This window comes from Hyperoodon ampullatus (genome assembly GCF_949752795.1).
Source record: "Hyperoodon ampullatus genome assembly, chromosome: 18".
In the NCBI taxonomy this organism is placed as follows: domain Eukaryota; kingdom Metazoa; phylum Chordata; class Mammalia; order Artiodactyla; family Ziphiidae; genus Hyperoodon; species Hyperoodon ampullatus.
Genome location: NC_136931.1, coordinates 13610964 through 13631235, shown reverse-complemented (window position 1 = coordinate 13631235; position 20272 = coordinate 13610964). Strand labels below are relative to the sequence as shown.

The window sequence follows — 20272 nt, the reverse complement described above, 5'->3', positions numbered from 1 at the left end:
CTCATCTATTATGGCCCCCTTTTGTTCGTGAAGTAATTCCCTTAAGGACTTGGAGCTAGGACTGGAACCTGGGTCTCCTGAGCCTCCCTCGTCTCCAGGGGCCCTTCTGCTAGACTGAACTGTGAGGTTTTATTCCCATTTCTTTCTTTTTAAAAAAAAAAATTAATTTATTTAGTTTTGGCTGTGTTGTGTCTTCGTTGCGGTGTGCTGGCTTCTCACTGCGGTGGCTTCTCTTGTTGCAGAGCACGGGCTCTAGGCGCGCAGACTTCAGTAGTTGTAGCACATGGGCTCAGCTGCTCCATGGCATGTGGGATCCTCCTAGACCAGGGCTCGAACCTGCGTCCCCTGCATTGGCAGGCGTACTCTCAACCATTGCACCACCAGGGAAGCCCTATTCCCATTTCTTAATTCCTGACCTAGGGCTTGGAACAGCGGACGCTCCATACATTTTTGCAGTGAATGAATGCATGAAGAAACCACCTCCTCCGCTTAATGTGTTGGTGTATTGAACAGATTGAGGTTGGCCCGGGAAGGAAGAGCATGTGGGGTTGCTGTCTGCTACTGCAGCAAGTTTTGCTTCGATGATGATTTTAGCCTTGGACATTACAACATAGAGGTTTTAGGATCAAACAGCTTACCCGTGGCCTGCTTTGACATGGCCTGAGAAGCTAGGAGTCTTGTGTAATGTTTACTTATCTCTTAGTTTCAATTCCTTTAATTTTCTTTCATTTTTCCTTTGGTTAGTTCCGTAGGGTTATTTTCGAGATGGACTCAACCCTAACAGCAAGTGAAATCCGGCAGCGTTTTATAGATTTCTTCAAGAGAAATGAACACACCTATGTTCACTCATCTGCCACCATCCCTTTGGATGATCCCACTTTGCTCTTTGCCAACGCAGGCATGAACCAGGTAAGGGTGTTTTCCCTTCCCCTTGGCTTCTTTGTCCACAGAGGCAGCAGAGCAGCCCTGGAGTCAGTCAGAATCCCAGTGCTGTCCTTCCTGTGTGATCCTGCAGAATCTACTTTATGTCGTTGAACCTCTGTTTCTTTGTCTGTGAAATGAGGAATAATGATAGTGCCTGCCTTTAGGTTGCAGTGAGGAGTAAATAAAATAATGCATTTAAAATGTTTAGCACAGTATTTGAAGTAGGTACTTGAATATTAACTATCATTATTTTTAATTATGAGAGACCCAGATACTCATGGATTAAACTTGTATGCCTCTCAAGAAAAATACAGCCTACACCTAGTCTGTAAAGTTTTGCCTTTTTTTTTTCCTCCTAAGGAAAAAGCTGTGCTTTATTACAATCAGAGGCTGGGTTAATCTTGCTGAGCCCTGAGGAGACTTGTTAACTCAGCTGTTGTGGTTGTCCTTCATCTTTTCATTGTCCTTGTTTTTTTTTCTTTATAAAATGTCAGTTCTGGGCTTCCCTGGTGGCGCAGTGGTTGAGAGTCCGCCTGCCGATGCAGGGGACACGGGTTCGTGCCCCGGTCTGGGAAGATCCCACATGCCGCGGAGCGGCTGGGCCCGTGAGCCATGGCCGCTGAGCCTGCGCGTCCGGAGCCTGTGCTCTGCAACGGGAGAGGCCACAACAGGGAGAGGCCTGCGTACCGCAAAAAAAAAAAAAAAAGTCAGTTCTTCAGGATTCTTTTAAGGCTTTGCTTTCATTCCCATTCTAGGCCATGCACAGTCTTATTTTTTTCCTTTAATTAATTAATTAATGTATTTATTTATTTATTTTTGGCTGCATTGGGTCTTCGTTGCTGCGCACGGGCTTTCTCTAGTTGTGGCGAGCGGGGGCTACTCTTCGTTGCGGTGTGCGGGCTTCTCATTGCGGTGGCTTCTCTTGTTGCGGAGCACGGGCCCTAGGCGTGCGACTTCAGTAGTTGTGGCACGCGGGCTTCAATAGTTGTGGCTCACGGGCTCTAGAGCGCAGGCTCAGTAGTTGTGGCGCATGGGCTTAGTTGCTCCGCAGCACGTGGGATCTTCCCGCACCAGGGCTCGAACGTGTGTCCCCTGCATTGGCAGGTGGATTCTCAACCACTGTGCCACCAGGGAAGTCCCATGTACAGTCTTATTGATTTTTTTCCCTTTTTAATTTTTTTAATTTTTTATTTTTTTATTAGTTTCTGCTTTATAACAAAGTGAATCAGTCATACATAAACATCTGTTCCCACATCCCTTCCCTCATGCATCTCCCTCCCTCCCACCCTCCCCATCCCACCCCTCCAGGCGGTCACAAAGCACCGAGCTGATCTCCCTGTGCTCTGGGGCTGCTTCCCACTATCTATCTACCTTATGTTTGGTAGTGTATATATGTCCATGCCTCTCTTTCGCTTTGTCACAGCTTACCCTTCCCCCTCCCCATATCCTCAAGTCCATTCTCAAGTAGGTCTGTGTCTTTATTCCCGTTTTACCCCTAGGTTCTTCATGACATTTTAAAAAAAAATTCCATATATATGTGTTAGCATACAGTATTTGTCTTTCTCTTTCTGACTTACTTTTTCCCTTTTTTTAAACTTCTTTCTTGAAGCTACTGCCACGAATGCCAATTCGGATCTACTGCTGACGAAACTTTATTAGTAGGATTTGTGTTTGGGGCAATTGAAGTATAAAAGATATTTAAAAGTTTTATTTTTGGAGACAAGCATTTTCTCGTGAAGTAATGAGAGCATCACAAGTTTATAAAGGTGTTTAAAAGGAGTTTTTCAATATACCTGTGACATTGAAAACTATTTAATTGGCTGGAAGTGGATTCAGGTTAGATGGGGCCCTCAGGACTTTCCTTTGGAGGTTCTCTGGGTGACTGCTTAGCCCGGTGGACCCACCAGCCCTTAGGATGCCCCTCACTGTGGGATAAGTTGACATTTTCTGTTCTCTCAGGTCTCTTCTCTGGCATGGAAAACTGGGAACATTCTCTACCTGTATTACATGAACCATGAAGTTATAAAAGTGTTTTCAGTTGTGTGAGTCCCATGCATACACCTGGAATTGAGGGCACTAATTTTAGGTGGACTCTTTCAAGGTGGTGAGTTTTCTGGAACACTGGAACAGTTTTATTCTACTCAGGCATACCTAGGCTTTGTCTTCTCCCACATGAGCTGAATGTACTTGGCAGAAGGACCATGGAGTCCAAGGTTTATAAACATTCTCTGAATAACAGTAACTAGTAGCCTGCATGTAGCACCTTCTATATGCCAGGCATTGCTCTGTGTCTTATGTGTGTGTGTGTGTATATATATATATATATATATATATATATATTTTTTTTTTTTTTTTTAAGATGTTGGGGGTAGGAGTTCATTATTTATTTTTGCTGTGTTGGGTCTTCGTTTCTGTGCGAGGGCTTTCTCTAGTTGTGGCAAGCGGGGGCCACTCTTCATTGCGGTGCACGGGCCTCTCACTATCGCAGCCTCTCCTGTTGCGGAGCACAGGCTCCAGACGCGCAGGCTCAGTAGTTGTGGCTCACAGGCCGGCCGCTCCGCGGCATGTGGGATCTTCCCGGACCGGGGCACGAACCCGCATCCCCTGCATCAGCAGGCGGACTCTCAACCACTGCGCCACCAGGGAAGCCCTGTCTTATGTATATTAACTCATTTAATCCTCACTCTGTGCCATCCTACTGAGGCACTGAAGGCTCAAGTAAACTGCCCAAGCTCACAAAGCTGGTAAATGCTGGAGCATGGATTTGAACCCAGGCAGTCATTTGCTTATGTGCTCTATGCCTCTTGATCAGAAATACCTTGTGGTTTTTTTTTTTGTTTTGCTTTGTTTGTTTTTACATTTTGAATTAGTATTTATTGAGCATCTATTCTTTTCAGGTACTTTTCTAGGTGCTGGATAATAGCTAAGTAAGATAGTTTCTGCTTTTAAGCAGTTTATGATCTAGTGCAGGACTGTACAATGTACTTTCTGCAATGATGGTAATTCTATATCTAATCACACACCAGCCATGTGTGATTATAGAGCTAGTGTGACTTAGTGTGACCAAGTGGTGCTAATTTTACTCCCTTAACAGGTCTCAATTTTTTTTCTTCCTCATCAGCTTTACTACCAAGCCAGCACATTGGTTTTAGAATATGTTCTTCCAGAAAGATGGTATAAGCCCTGACTGCAGAGACTTGAGAGGAAACACAGGTTTCACTGCATCAACCTTGATTGTTATCCCAGATCTGGCAGGGCCTTCCTTTGTGCAGCTGGTGTTACTGGCAGTGGTGGAGACCGTTGGAGAACTAGGACCAGGGAGGAGCTGCTCCAAGACAGGCTGCCTCTGCTGCAGCCCACAGGGCCACCTGCCTCTGATAAGTTTCTGTATTGCAGGCTAATCAAATCCGGAAGTGAATAGTCTATGTGTGTTCTCTTCCTGCCAGCCTGTAACCACCTGATATATCTGCAGCTCTTTAAAAGTTGAAATGTTCCCTTTCTTTTTTAGTTCAAACCCATCTTTCTGAATACGCTTGACCCATCTCACCCTATGGCAAAGCTGAGCAGAGCTGCCAATACCCAGAAATGCATCAGGGCTGGGGGCAAACACAATGACCTGGACGATGTGGGCAAGGATGTCTATCATCACACCTTCTTTGAGATGTTGGGCTCCTGGTCTTTTGGAGATTACTTCAAGGTAAGTTCAAAGAGGAGATCTCTGGGCAAAGATCAAAGGGATTTTGAGCAAAACAGTCATTTCTACTGTGGGAAATGGGTTCTAACTTTGATGGTTTCGTGATACAAAATATCATCTAGGAGATTCAGAAGTGAAGGACATTTATCAATTCTAAGACTTCTTGGAAGCAGTACCTGTAATTTTATGATTTCAGTTTACGGGTGGATTTCTTGGATAAATTTGACTGTGAAGATACTGTATTGGACCTCTCCTACTCATATTAAATAGATTCTGGTTTGGTCATATTCCACATCTTTTTTATCTTTTTGTAGGAATTGGCATGTAAGATGGCTCTAGAACTTCTCACCCAAGAGTTTGGCATTCCAGTTGAAAGACTCTACGTTACTTACTTTGGGGGGGATGAACCAGCCGGCTTAGAACCAGACCTGGAGTGCAAACAGATCTGGCACAACTTGGGGTAAGAATGTAGCTCGCATGTGGAGAGTATGAGTATGGAGGAATAAAATGGTTCCTACACTCAGTGTCAGAGTGGGGTCTTAGGACTTGGGGTGCATTTCCATTTCCTATTTTGGGGTGTGTATGTGGAGGTGGAGGTGACTGGGAGTAATTATCCTTTGGTGCATCCGTTGCTTCTTAGTAGGTTTACTTGATCATTCTGTTGTTGAAAGCCAACATAAAGAGTCTCTTTTTTTTTTTGCTTTTTATATATTTTTAGAAATTGTACATAGAGTGCATATATTTTGAAATTTCAAACTATATGGAAATGCAAAAAATAGGAAATGGAAGATCCCTAACATTACTCCTTGTTTTTAGTTTGATACCCCATATAGAGTCTTTCAGGCCTTTTTTCATATTTCTGTAGCCCTGTGTGTATGTGTGTGTCTTTTTCAACAGAGTGTATTGATATGAAACAGTTTATTTCTTATAGAAATATAATGGCGTCAAACAGGTCTAGGACAAAGGAAGTTGTGGGGTTTTTTTGTTTTTGTTTTTGTTTTTGCGGTACGTGGGCCTCTCACTGTTGCGGCCTCTCCCGTTGCGGAGCACAGGCTCCGGATGCGCAGGCTCAGCGGCCATGGCTCACGGGCCCAGCCGCTCCGCGGCATGTGGGATCTTCCCAGACCGGGGCACGAACCCATGTCCCCTGCATCGGCAGGCAGACTCTCAACCACTGTGCCACCAGGGAAGCCCTGTGGGTTGTTTTTTTTTAACGTAATATAATTCTAATATAAAATCACATAGCATAAAAGGTAACATGATAGATGAGTGATATGTGTTCTGGGCTTTGAACATAATATAATTTATGAAGCTCTGTATCAAGAGGAATCTGTGGAGTGATGTTCCCCTGTAGATAACAAGAATGCTCTTGATGTCCTTGTCTCATTTTCTTGTTCTTTTTACTTAAACTCTCTTGTCGTTTAGTGCATAGCTTTTTATATACTTAAGCACTGCTACTTCTTTATTTTTACTTTTTTGAATTACTTTTACTCCAGGTATATTATTCCAGTCCAGCTTCCCCTTGTACTTGGTCTGAAATCCCTCTTTGGTTAGACTCTATAGTCTAAATGTACTTGGATGTTTTTAGTAGTAACACATGTGAAACTTAAAATACTGATCTTGACTTTCTGAATCCTGTTTTACTTGGCTTGTATATATCTGTACTTTGTTTTCAAGCAAGCATAATCTTTTCTGAGTGCTCCATTATCTAGCAACTCTCAGCACAGTCAATATTTTGGAAATGTTTTAACCTTATTAAATTCTTTTTGGTATCATTTTAAGGTAAAAGACAGATGACTAAATTGGGGCATAGAGAGGTGACTTTAAATGATTGGCTGCTTTTTTTCAACACTTACACTGTCATAATATAATTGTTTTCATTTATAAAAATGAAGGAACATTTGCAAAGAAACGTGCAAAGAAATTTGTTTAAATTCTGGTTGGGAATTCCCTGGCGGTCCAGTGGTTAGGACTACGCACTTCCACTGCAGGGGACACGGGTTCCATCCCTGATCAGGGAACTAAGATCCCACAAGCCAGGCAGCCGATAGATAGATAGACAGACAGACAGATAGGTAAATTTTGGTCATATTCAGCATAAACATTTTCATTTTTATGTGTTCCTGTCTAGGCTTTATCTATATCTTTGCATGTTTTTATTAATTTATGATCACAGCATATGTGCATTTTGTATTCTGTTGTAGTCACCCTTGAAAAGAATCATGTTCTGCTTCTTTATGGGGATTTGAGTGCAGACTCAGCACTAGTAATTGCCAAAGAGTGCGAGCCTTCTTTCTAGAAATGCATAAGGATCTCATTTTTTGGTGGATGCAAGTCTCTGCAGAATCCTGTCACTAGCTATAACTGGGCTTATCTTCCCGCTCTCTGCAGGCTGGATGACAGCAAAATCCTCCCAGGCAACATGAAGGATAACTTCTGGGAGATGGGTGACACAGGCCCTTGTGGTCCCTGCAGTGAGATCCACTATGACCGGATTGGTGATCGGGATGCGGCACACCTCGTCAACCAGGATGACCCCAATGTGCTAGAGATCTGGAACCTCGTGTTCATCCAGTATAACAGGTGGCCTTGGGGTCCTGATCTGTTCCTGCTAAGAGCAGCACCTTTCCTCAAGCTGCGTAGAGCGAGAGGAACTCAGAGCGCATGGCTGTCTTCTCATCCTCGTCTTTGGGGACAGTGGAGCAGTGCTTAAGGCATCATGGGATCTTGTGGACACTTGTTCAATTTTATTTCTCAGGTTTTCCCTCTGATCTCTGGGACAGGGCTGGGCCTATTCTTTTATAAACTAGTTTTATTCCACATACTACCTGCTTAAGGGCTATTCCTATAATGTCATTTTTGCTATAATTTGAACTGCTGTTTTAACGCTCATTTCCTTGAAGCTTGCCTCACTCTTTAATGAACCCCAGAGTATTTCTTCTCTTTCTCCCTTCACTCCCCACCTCCCACCAAAACAGGCAGAGGCAAGTGGCAAATAGCACAGCCTGCAAGCTGCAAAGTGAGTCCTACCCAGCAGGGAGAGGTGGCAGCCTGAGTCCATGTTTCATCCTCCTCTCTCTCTGGATCTTGCAGGGAAACCGATGGCATTCTGAAACCTCTTCCCAAGAAAAGCATTGACACAGGGATGGGCCTGGAGCGACTGGTGTCTGTGCTGCAGAATAAAATGTCCAACTATGACACTGACCTTTTTGTCCCTTACTTTGAAGCCATTCAGAAGGTACTGGTCCTATTGTAGACTTCTGTGGAGGTTTCCAGGCTGGACCCTTAGTACTGTGAGAGATAGAACAATCATATGCTTTGCCGGGTGAGGGTACCTGTGACCATCTACCAGCTTCATTGTTAATAACACAGGGGTCTAAGCACAAGGCACTGTATTTTACTGTGTGCAGGGGCCTAGCTGGAGGCTCTTCACTCTTGCTCCTGTTACCTCTCTTGGGGTTATAGGATCTGGCAAGAGGGTCGTCCTTTCTCTTTATGCCCCGTCAGTCCCCTCTGAACCTCCTAGGGTGAGGCAACACTAGAAGGGCTGCTTCCTGTTGAGCTGCCTCCTGGTTTTTATCTGTAGGGCACAGGTGCTCGGCCATACACTGGGAAGGTTGGTGCTGATGATGCTGATGGGATCGACATGGCCTACCGGGTGCTGGCCGACCACGCTCGGACCATCACCGTGGCCCTGGCTGATGGTGGCCGACCTGACAACACAGGGCGGGGGTAAGTGTGTTACATGTGGGGCAGGGTTAGGACTGACGCTGTTGAGTTTTATGGCTCTCTGTGAAAGTGAACACCATACTTCATTATTGTTGGTCTTCTAGGTAGTTGGAGGGATCCTTTTATTTTTTGTAGGAATAAAGGGAGTTTCAGCTCACTTTTTGAAGAGTTCACTATATTAAATTTCTGCTGCCAAGTACAAGATGATAAGGATTGTATTTAAGGTTGTCTGATAAGATATTGGCAGGGGCAGGGGAGATACTGATGAACCCCAGGCAACTTCGTTACTGACAGCCAGGACCTGGGATTGGATTGTGGGCATCAAGGTGGCCGTCTGGTCTCTACTTCTTGCCTCCATCTCTGGTTCAGCAGAACAAGCTTGGAAAATAAACCAAGGTTACCCCAGGTTATCCTTGATGCATACTTGTGGATATATTACTGAGTTTTATGTTGGAATTAATGTTAATGACCTTGGGGGAATGCAAAAAAAAAAAAAAAAAGCAGGCTTAGGATAAAAGAAAGACTCTGAAAGAGAAAGACAAAAAATTGGCCATGTTGCTTGGGTAGAATTCCAAAGGACCCACTACAAAACACTCGGCTGAGAATGTTGTCTAGCAGGAAACTGGGTTCTGCCTCTTATAGGTATGTGTTGAGACGGATACTCCGCCGGGCTGTTCGATACTCCCATGAGAAACTCAACGCCAGCAGGGGTTTCTTTGCTACATTAGCAGATGTTGTCGTCCAGTCCCTGGTAGGTGTATTTCCTGTTCACTTCTTCTGTACTGAAGCACATACCTTAAAAGGTGTAGAGTGGGAGATATCACACTGTTAATGAGAACTTTTAGAGGAGTCATAGTATAGTCCCTGCCTTCATTGGGCTCATATCTGTGTCTCCTGTTTACCAGGGAGATGCATTTCCTGAGCTAAAGAAGGACCCAGATATGGTGAAGGACATCATTAATGAAGAAGAAGTGCAATTTCTCAAGACGCTCAGCAGAGGGCGTCGCATCCTGGACAGGAAAATTCAGAGCCTGGGAGACAGCAAAACCATTCCGGGTAAGGACCGGTTTGTTCCTTTCTTCCGTAGGCTGGTTCATCTTTCTGGAAGAGGCAAGCCCTTTCTCACAAACTGACAGTGGACTCCTGTGTCTCCAAAGGCTGAGCATAGCTTGGTTAGACCGCTTTTGGTGTAAAATGGGGTTTATAGTAAGATTATTAAAAGTAACATATTATTGTGGCAAAGTATTCAAACAGTACAGAAGTAAAAAGTGAAAATCCTCTTTCCCAAACTCATTTCTCAGAAGTCACAACTCTTTGGAGTTTGTTGTATAACTATTCAGGAATTTTCTGTATTTGCATACAAACGTATATAGGGGTGTGTGTGCATGCGCAAGCAAAAAATGGGAACGAATAGTATATAGTGTTTTACAACTTTAATTTTTTACCAGACAGGAAAATTAATTCCAAAAGTTTTTACTTTTTATGGAAGTATAATATAATGTTCAAGGTGAAAGCCTGATGAATTTCCACAAACTGAACACACTTGTGTTCAGATTAAGAAACAGAACTTTTCCAGGGACCTCTCGTGCTTCCCCCAGGTTGACTGCAAAAGATTTGATGGATTTTCTGACAAATACACAGAACCATTACTAACTTGCCTGGCTCTTTAATCCCTCCTGTCACTGCCAGTGTCCTCCTGGGAAGGGGTTGGGATGGAAAAGAAGGGGGCCATCCCTGTCATTCTTATGTGATTCCTTTGTGCTGTGTAGGGGACACTGCTTGGCTCCTCTATGACACCTATGGGTTTCCAGTGGATCTTACTGGACTGATTGCTGAAGAGAAGGGCCTGGTAGTAGATATGGATGGCTTTGAAGAGGAGAGGAAGCTGGCTCAGGTAAAGCATTTGGGGAGTGAGCAAGAAACTCAGCACCAATCACGGCAGGACTTGGCTGCAAGGCAAGAAAGAGTTTCCTTCCATTAAAGTCTTTGAAATTCTGTTTTTCCCAAGACCAGGGGAAATTCTGTTTTTCCCAAGATCCCCCTTACCCCAGGGGATATTTGGCAGTAGCGTATAAAGACGTTTTTTGGTTTTCACAACTGGGGATGGATGCTACTGGCCTGTAGTGGGTAGAGGCCAGGAATGCTGCTCAACATCCTTCAGTGGACAGCCTCTCAGAACAAGAGTTACCTGGCCCCAAATGTCAGTAGCGCTGAGATCAAAAAACTGTTTTAGAGCTTTACATTGGGCATAGTTTAGCAATTTCAAGTCCTTCAGAGTTCTTTTTCTTTGACATTAAGGTAACTTATGCTTATTTCTCTTACTGGCAGCTAAAATCACAGGGCAAGGGAGCTGGTGGGGAAGACCTCATTATGCTGGACATTTATGCTATTGAAGAGCTCCGGGAAAAGGGTCTGGAGGCAACAGATGATTCTCCAAAGTATAATTACCATTCGGACTCCAGTGGGATCTATGGTATGTTAGTGTGCTCATCTGGGGTGGTTTTCAAGCAATGAGTCTCAAGATTAGGAACCCAGAATATCCATGGTAGCCTTGCTTGCCATGCTGTGTAGTCATGCTGTGTAATTTTATACTCAGAGAGACCCTTGGTGATTGACTTTCTATTTATTTTGGAATAATTATAGATTCACAGGAAGTTGTAAAAAAAGAAATTTACCAGGAGATTCCTTGTACCTTAATACCCAGTTTTCCCTAATTGCAACATCTTGCAGGAAACAAGGGAAATGACATTGATTGATAAAATTCACAGTGGCTGTTGAATTTTGCATCGGGATAGTAGCATTCTAAAGTTAAGACAACTCAAAAGAAATATACAGGTGCTACATGTTTTTGCTTTTTTTGCTCCAGCAGAGATACCTAAATCTATGTAAGGAAGCCCACAAAAGGAATACATTCCTTATGAATTGACCTTGGAGTAGGGAATTTATCACTACTCTTAAATACCTACTAATCAAATTCATCAGGTTTCTGTTCAGTAGCTCACAGTTAGGGTGACCATCTGTCCCATTTTCCCAGAATTGTCCCAGTGTTGACACTGACATTGTCCCTGTGTTTCCTCACACCCTGGGAAATCCCTTGGTCCCAAGCAAACTGGGACAGTTGGTCACCCCTACTGAGTATTATATTCTCCAGTAGAAAACCAGCACGTTAAGCCCTTTTGTGGAGTCTAATAGGCTTCTTCCAACATGAAATTAGACAATTAGGACCTAAGGAGAGTTTGAGAAATAGAATCCGATAAAAGCCAGCTAAGAATGTGTGAATGAAGTCATCAACCGTGTTTTCCCCTTGTATGCAGTGTTTGAGAGTGCAGTGGCTACAGTGATGGCTCTGCGCAGGGACAAGATGTTTGTGGAGGAAGTGTCCACGGGCCAGGAGTGTGGAGTGGTGCTGGACAAGACCTGCTTCTATGCCGAGCAAGGAGGGCAGATCTACGACGAAGGCTACCTGGTGAAGGTCGATGACAGCAGCGAAGACGTGAGCCAACAGTTCTTCTTCATTAGTGGGGAGTGGGGGCCCAGCAAAGGGCCGGGCCTGGGCCCCGGGCAGCTGCTCTGGCTCCTCGGTGCCCCCAGCCCTGAGGAGCAGACACCACCGATCTTTGAGTCGTGTTCTGTAGTCAGTGTTTCTGAAGCCGAGGGAGCTGCTTCTTGTACTGTGTTGCTTTCATTGCAGTTAGGTCCCCTTGTAGCAGGATCCTTGCAGCCAGGCTGCTTAGGTTGATCCTTGGTTCCTCCAGGCTTTCCTTGTAAATAAGGAGAGATAGCTCTCTGGAGGGCAGACATCCTTGTAGAAGACGTGGCCTGTAGCTCAGCCACTGCTGTCTCTGCGGTCTTGGCTGAGTTACCTAGTCTCGGGCTTGAGCTTCCTTACAATGGCTTTAATTCTCTAAGACGCTCCTTAATGGAGAGTGTGTGTGTGTCTGTGTCTGTGTATATATACACATGTATTACATATTTAAAGTGTTGTGTGTTTGTAATGATAAATATTTATATAGTGGTCCATATATATACGTATGTATGTATATATAATGGTATTAATGGTATGTGTGTATAGTACATAAAGGGAGAATTCATATTTATGTCCATTTATATATATTTATATATATACATATATACACACACATATGTATTTGGATTTATTTATGTATTGGTCTCCTCCTTGACTCCTCTTAGAAAACTGAGTTTACGGTGAAGAACGCTCAGGTCCGAGGAGGGTATGTCCTGCACATAGGAACAATCTATGGCAGCCTGAAAGTGGGGGATCAGGTCCGGCTGTTTATTGATGAGGTGAGTTTGAGTTGCTTTAGGCTGGTTAGTAATCATCTCTCCTTCCCCTTTTAAAAATAATGTCAGCTTTATTGAGGCATACGTGGCATGTAGAATTACAAGAGTTGTTTAAAAGTGTACGTCATAGTGATTTGATGCAGGTTGTGAATTCATCTCCTCCTCTGGCTTTATTTATTTATTTATTTTTGTGGTACGCGGGCCTCTCACTGTTGTGGCCTCTCCTGTTGCGGAGCACAGGCTCCGGACGCGCAGGCTCAGCGGCCATGGCTCATGGGCCCAGCTGCTCCGCGGCATGTGGGATCTTCCCGGACCGGGGCACGAACCCGTGTCCCCTGCATCGGCAGGCGGACTCTCAACCACTGCGCCACCAGGGAAGCCCCTCCTCTGGCTTTAAATTGGTCCATCATTACTGTCCCTCCTAAGTGAAATTATAAGTAGATGATTGCGTGTTAGGTGCAGAAGTAAACTTTGAGGGATGTCACTGAGAGTTAAATCTGTTCCCAAGTTAGACCACAGTGATTTCAGTTGAGATCCTATAGCTTCATTTTCACGGATTGCCTTTCTGCAGCTTAACCTCAAATACTTCTTCAGAAGCCAAGGATCCTGTATTAAGAAATAGGTTCTGCTGCACGTGCCAGAGCTCCAAAATAATAGTAGCATAAAATAAGACAGAAATGTGTTTCTCACCTGAAAGTCTGAGCTGATGCAGAGGCCCTCCCCACAAAGTCACAGGGCCTTGCTCTTCCTTGCATTTGTTCCACCATCATTCCTGGGGCGTTGCCCTTTCATGGTCCAAGAAGGTAGCTATCAGATCCATTTTCTAGGCCAGGGGTTGGTGGACTTTTTTTGTGAAGTGCCGGATAGTAAATATTTTTGGTTTTCTGAACCATACTGTCTCCATCACAGCTACTCGACTCTGCCGTTGTGGCACAAAAGCACCGTAGGCAATACGTAAACACACGGGTGTGGCTATGTTCCAATAAACCTAGATATAAAAATGGATTGCAGGATGGGTTTGACCCACAGGCCATAACTTGCTAACTCCTGTTCTAGACAGTGGGAAAGAGGAAGGGGAGGGTGTGTTCCTTTAAGGGCACACATCACTTCTGCTCCCAGCCCACTGACCAGAATTTAGTTACATGGCCACAGTTAGCGGCAAGGGAAGCTGTAGGCTTTATTCTGGGCAGCCATGGGTCCAACTAAAAACTCTAGTACTTGGGAAGAAGTGGAGAGCAGGTACTGGGGGCCGACCAGCAGTCCACTGCAGACCTCTCCACCAGCCTGCTCTGCCCTTTATAGCCCCGACGGAGGCCTGTCATGAGCAACCACACAGCCACCCACATCCTAAACTTCGCCCTGCGTTCCGTGCTTGGGGAGGCTGACCAGAGAGGCTCCCTGGTTGCTCCTGACCGCCTTCGGTTTGACTTCACCGCCAAGGGAGCCATGTCCACCCAACAGATCAAGAAGGCCGAGGAGATTGCAAACGAGATGATTGAAGCAGCCAAGGTAGGTTGCGTTACATGTGAGCTCTTGGGTCATGATCTCCACTTTTTTCTGCACCATCGCTTTCTGTGTGCGGAGCCGCCTCCGCCCAGATGCTCTCACGCTGTCGAGCTGTAGTCTGTCCTGTGAACACATGTGTTCAAAGCAGTGATTCTTAACTGTGCTGGGTAGGGGGCAGTGCTGGTGTTCAGTGGGGGGCCTCAGGGAGGTCTTTGGTCCGCCCCTTCCTTAGGACAACCAGAGCTCTTTTAGTTAAATCTGTTTTACATATAGCACATCCATTTAAGATTTGGTTCACAGTTTAACAAAGTAGTTGGAGATTCCTATTTTGAGCCCCTTGACTTTGCACATGGGGCTTTATTTTGGGAGGCTCAGGGCACATGATGGGCAGAGCCGAGATCAGAAACCCAGAGCCCTGCCTGCAAGACCGCACTCTCCCTGCTGCTTCCTACTGCACCTTCAGAGAAGATCTTTTCCCAGCTTTTTTTCCTATCTTCTTTCCATGGCAGCCCGTCTACACCCAGGATTGTCCTCTGGCAGCAGCTAAAGCCATCCAGGGCCTGCGGGCTGTGTTTGATGAGACCTATCCTGACCCTGTGCGAGTCGTCTCTATTGGGGTCCCGGTGTCTGAGCTGCTGGATGACCCCTCCGGTCCTGCTGGCTCGCTCACTTCTGTTGAGTTCTGTGGGGGAACGTGAGTACCTCGGGGGAGCAGTGGGTGGACCTGCCTGTTGTTAATTTGCGTTACCCTCGGAGGGTGTGGGTAATAGGCTAGACCAGCTCTCATTTGTCTAAGGTTGAAACAGAGTCCTCAGAAATGCAGTTGCCAAACAGCATTCCCAGGAATCAGCATCTGCGTGCTCCCATCAGACCCATCAGTGTTTGACGTTGACATTTACTGGGTGTGTGATGAAATGTTCTTCCAAGGAGGGGAGGTGAAAAATGTCACCTTAACACTTACAGCTGCTTGCTCTCGTTCCCTGGACGGATGACGACAGGAGGCCTGGGAATTCATGATTCAGCAGGGCCGTGGAGCTTCTGATCTGGTCCTAGCCCCTTTTCATTCCCAGGGCCTCACATAGTTCCCTTTGCAGGCTTGAGCAGCATCTGTGGAATTAACCTCATTGTCTCAGAGCCCCTGAGTCAGGCCCCACGGTAGACCCGGCTCAGTTTGGCTGTGGGCAGCCACATGTTTCTGCCAACTTGGAGTCCTCCATAGCCCTTGGGGTCTTTCTGGGACCGTCTGGTGGCCTGGGAAGTTCCTGCCTGCAAAGAAATCAGGGGGAAAAAAACATTCTTAAGGCCATGGTAGAGCCCATCCAGGGCCTCTTGTGAGCCTCAGGCAGGCAGAGAGCAGGTGGGTGTGTGGAGGATGGGGTAGGGATCTGGGAGGTCACATTCCAGGCCTCCCTCTGCCCAGTAGACTTGGGCCTTCAAATGAGTCCCACATCTGCCTTAATACCTCTCTACATGACACTCTCTAGAGCACTGGAAACAGCTTTTGGAGACTTTACGTCATCCTTGCGGAGTGGCTGAGAGTAAATGAACATTTGAGGTTCTCTGAGCCCCTGGGGTTGTCTGAGGTGCTGTGGTAAGACTTGAAAGGGAATCCACTGATACTCTCAGGCTGTTGAGCAGGTACAGAAGGCAGCAGTCCGGTGAGGGAGAACTATCCACATTTCACGCATGAGAAACCTGAGGCCCAGGAACATGGTGCCTTGCTCAGCGTCGGCCCCAGCCAGGCCTTCTCTGACTGCCTGCCCCTTCCAGGCCACAGCTGCGTTCTGAAATAAACACGGAGGGCCTTTTCTCATCATCCCCTTGAGGGAGCTTCCCTGGGAGCGACTACCACTTAGGGCTCCTGCCTGCCAGCCAAGGGCTCCTGGGTGCTGTGAGGACCATGAACTTTGCCTTCTGCCATTCAGGCATCTGCAGAATTCGAGTCACGCGGGAGCTTTTGTGATTGTGAGTGAAGAAGCTATCGCCAAGGGCATCCGGAGGATTGTTGCTGTCACAGGTGCCGAAGCCCAGAAGGTGAGCAGGTCAGGCTGGTTTGTGGCTTACTTGAACAAGGCAAGCGGGGCCCAATCTGTGGATCCACAGTGCCGATGGTCACGTGGCCGCTGCGGTCAGAATTGGAGGTACAGCACTCCCTCCAGAGTGTCCTCCCGTTACCCCGCCTGGCGGAAGAAAGCCAGCCCCGCACGAAACGTTCTAGCTATCTTACATTTAATCTTTTAAAATATAGGTAAATTCTGCCATAAGATGTCTGTGTCTAGGTGGGTAGGCCATAGTTTTGCTGTGGCTTCTGTGCCCCCAGCACTTAGCCACATCTCCCTAGGGGTATGTACCCAGTTTGAGACGCATGGAGTACGGGGACAGTTGCTCTGGGCGTGGGGACTGTAGCTCACGCCTGACGTGTGCCGGGGCTTGAGGAGTGATGATTTCGTAGGTGGGAAGGGCTCCTGGCTCATGAGTTCTCCGTCACCCCCTGAACCTGAGTTCCGCTGGTCAGGTATGTGAGGAGGGTGCTCCTTTCTGAGGCATGAGGCTGCAAACACTTGCTCCTGAAGGAAGAGAAAGTTCTGGTGTTCTGGGGGTGTGTTGTTCCATAGCCTGCCATCAGTGTCTGCCACCGTTTACAGAGTCGTGAAGCTGAAAGTTGCCTGACCCACAGTTGGCAACTCTGATTGTCCTCCTCCCAGGCGCTCAGGAAAGCAGAGAGCTTGAAGAAATCTCTCTCTGTCGCGGAGGCCAAAGTGAAGGCCCAGACTGTGCCAAATAAGGACGTGCAGAGGGAGATCGCGGACCTCGGTGAGGTAGGGGCGGCCTCCCTCCTCAGGTCCTGGTTCTCGGTGCAGTGGGCCTTTGGACTGACTTCTGGTGTCCGGCAACCTTGCCAAGGGGGCTTCCCGGATCCTGGCCTGCGGACCCCTGGAACCAGCTGCTGCCCCCGTTGCCGATGGCAGGGCAGCCCCTTCTGAGCACTAGTGGGCACTGGTGTTGAGGGGGGTGGGAGAGGCGCTGTGGGAGCCCACTGTCTCCGGGTCTTCGGGTGTTTGTTAACATTCGGGGGCTTCCCATTCGCCCATCACGGGCTGTGTTCACTGCCGTGGGGGTCCCCGCTCCCTGTATTCTGCCCCTTTCTCTCCAGCCCTGCTCCTTACAGCTCATGCACTTGCTCATAAAGTGACTCGTCTCAAGGCCAGTGGCTTCCTTTTTGTTCTTGTGTTCTCTCTCCTTCTGGACGCTGGTTGGGGGACTCTGCTGTCAGAAGCCAGAAGGGTGGGGTGGGCTCACATCCTCGCTCCTCGTGGCCCAGCTCCCAGTGGACTTCCTGTTCTGGTTCCAGGCTCTGGCCACCGCAGTCATCCCTCAGTGGCAGAAGGATGAATTCCGGGAGAATCTCAAATCCCTGAAGAAAATCATGGATGACCTAGACCGGGCTAACAAAGCCGATGTCCAGAAGCGGGTGAGTCCTGGCAGTGCAGGAGCTGGGAGGATTTACCCAGCAAAGGCTGTGCAGACTGCTCTCTGGGTTTCGGAGTCTGAGCCTCTGACCTGAGGCCTCTCCTCTGGACTCCCTTCCTTGCAGGTGCTGGAGAAGACAAAGCAGCTCATTGACAGCAGCCCCAACCAGCCCCTTGTCATCTTGGAGATGGAGAGCGGCGCCTCGGCCAAGGCAAGCCGGGGTTGGGGCTCCATGGCACTGCCCTGTGCCTGTCTGCTGCTTGTCTCCTCCTCTCGGGGTCTCAGCCTTCTGGCGGCTGAAGTGGGAGCCTTGTGGCTCTGAGCAGAGTAGTTGCCTGACGGCCCACTCTCTGGGACTGAGGTTGGGCTGAGCCGTGGAGAGAGCTGGTGGCTGGAGAGCTGTGTCTCCTCGAGGTGGAAGGCGAAGCTCCGAGCCAGAGCGTGGGTGAGGCCCTGTGCTTAGTCCTCCACCCAGGCTCCCGGGACCAGCACCTGCTCTTAGAAGGGGGTAGGGGGTGGGAGCTCTCTGAGAACTGAGCTCTGCAGACCCGCTGCACTTGTGGAGAGCGTGGCCTCCTTCCCCAGGGCCATGGCCTGATGCCAGGTTCTCCCCACAGGCCCTGAACGAAGCCTTGAAGCTCTTCAAGATGCATTCCCCTGAGACGTCTGCCATGCTCTTCACAGTGGATAATGAGGCTGGCAAGATCACATGCTTATGTCAAGTCCCCCAGGTCAGAGTGCCCTGCAGTCTTGCTCACAGCAGCTCTGTGCCAGTGGCCATAGCTTTTCTCAGGGAGCTTGGTTCTTCTTACACCTGTTTGCCAAGACCCATGTGTGTTTGTGCAACCCCTGTTAGAAGTGACCGTTTTCCTGCTCACCTGTTTGTCACCTCCCCAGCACCCCTTCCCCTCAGGCTCTCCCCTCCCTCATGGATATGTTTAACCGTGCTGGCTTCGCTACTCGGTATGCCTCGCCCTGGCTGTCGTACCCACTGTAGGATCTCTCTTAGCTCTGGCAGCATCACCCAGGGCAGGATTGAGTGTCAGGCTCCCCCATCCTTTTTCCATCCCACCCCTCTCCTTGTCTCCCTCAATCCCGTCCTTTGTCCTGACCCCCACTTCTCCTTCCCATCTTCTAGAATGCAGCCAACCGGGGCCTGAAAGCCAGTGAGTGGGTGCAACAGGTGTCAGGTCTGATGGATGGCAAAGGTGGTGGCAAAGATGTGTCTGCTCAGGCCACAGGCAAGAACGTGGGCTGCCTGCAGGAGGCGCTGCAGCTGGCCACCTCCTTTGCCCAGCTCCACCTGGGAGATGTGAAGAACTGAGGGGGGAGGGTGGCTTCCACGAGGAGGCATCTCCCCCGCACCCAGATGGATCCGTCCAGCCAGGAGCGCTCCATCCCCCACAAGGACATTCTAATCTTGGGACCTTTAAACAGCCCCATCTGTCCTCCTAACCCAGCAGTAACTGGAACTTAGCCTGGGAGCCAGCCTGTGACTCAATTCCCATGTTACACTTCTGCCCCGAGCACATCAGCGCCATCTGTCTAGAACCACTACCCCAGGATTGTGTCTGTAGAGTTCTCTGCAGACCCAAGGCTCTGGGCCTGCAGGGAGGAATCGTTTTTGCTGCAGAGAATAAAAGGACCATGTGCAATACTCGATAATGCCATGTGATTTCTTATCTCCTCCTCCCCTCTCTCGCCCACCCCCCACCCCACGGGTGCCCCCAGTGTGACAGCCCATGGCTCCCTGGGTGTCTGTAGAATAAATGCTGTGGCTCCAACTGGCTTCTGGTCGCAGTCCTTGCCGAGTCTAGCCCCAGACCCCTGAAGTTTGGGAATAATGGCCGCTGGATTTTCCTCGACATCTGTAGAGGTGGCCCACAGAATAGAGCCCCTTGTAGGAGAATATCTTCATTTTTTAGGCCCATATCCCTTTTCCTCACTTGATGTGCAGGTTGGGTGTGAGGTCAGAGGCATTCTTTGGTATAGGAGGTGTTTAGGGTACATCAGTTGCCTCCTCCCACTCCTTTGACTGCCACGTCATTCCTGGTTCCAGGACCTCACTTGGACGGTGAGGGTGGAGACTCTGACCCGGTTCTGCGTCCATTCACCCAAGTCTGAAGACAGTTGGGTTTGGTAGCAGTAGTGTACAGTACTTGGTTGTGCCTGCTCTGGCTGATTTCATGTCCCCTGAGTACAGCAGGCTGGCTCTGGGGCCCTGGGTCATTCTCAGGCCTGCTGACTTTGAGGGGGGAGGAAAAGCAGGTCTGTGCTGATAGAAGAAGCAGAGGCCAGCAGTCACAAGGCCTGGGGGTGAGGAGTGTGAAAAGCAGACAGAGGGAGGGTGCTGAGGCCCTTGGCTGCAATATGTGCATGCCAGGTGAGGAGTGTTAGGGATACAAAGAGCTCACACAATCCAGAGCAGGAGAGACATAGTTCCATTCATTCATTCGATAACGTTTCTGCCAGCCAGGGCACTGACAGTACAGGAGTGACCAAGACAGAAGGTCACTGCTCTCTTGGGCAAGGCAGTGGGGAACATGGATAAAACAGTCACGCACATAAGTGCAAAATTAAAATAATTACAGCTTCACAAGTGAAAGGAAGAAGCCCTACGCCCTGAGTGCAAAGGCTAGAGGTCAG

The 20272-nt window shown here is 48.0% G+C and overlaps 1 protein-coding gene across 1 annotated transcript; it reads left to right on the top strand.

Annotated features, from left to right (window-relative positions):
* Nucleotides 1–750: 750 nt before the first annotated feature.
* Nucleotides 751–19283, top strand: AARS1 (alanyl-tRNA synthetase 1). Its single transcript, XM_079723162.1, has 20 exons — nucleotides 751–909; nucleotides 4433–4621; nucleotides 4933–5078; nucleotides 7010–7201; nucleotides 7712–7856; nucleotides 8205–8350; nucleotides 8990–9098; nucleotides 9253–9403; nucleotides 10117–10241; nucleotides 10676–10820; nucleotides 11662–11840; nucleotides 12539–12652; nucleotides 13952–14158; nucleotides 14665–14849; nucleotides 16081–16189; nucleotides 16861–16974; nucleotides 17508–17627; nucleotides 17751–17837; nucleotides 18244–18357; nucleotides 18765–19283. Exons 1-20 carry the CDS (start codon nucleotides 766–768, stop codon nucleotides 18948–18950), a joined length of 2907 nt encoding a protein of 968 aa, XP_079579288.1. The 5' UTR covers nucleotides 751–765; the 3' UTR covers nucleotides 18951–19283.
* The last annotated feature ends 989 nt before the right edge of the window (nucleotides 19284–20272 follow it).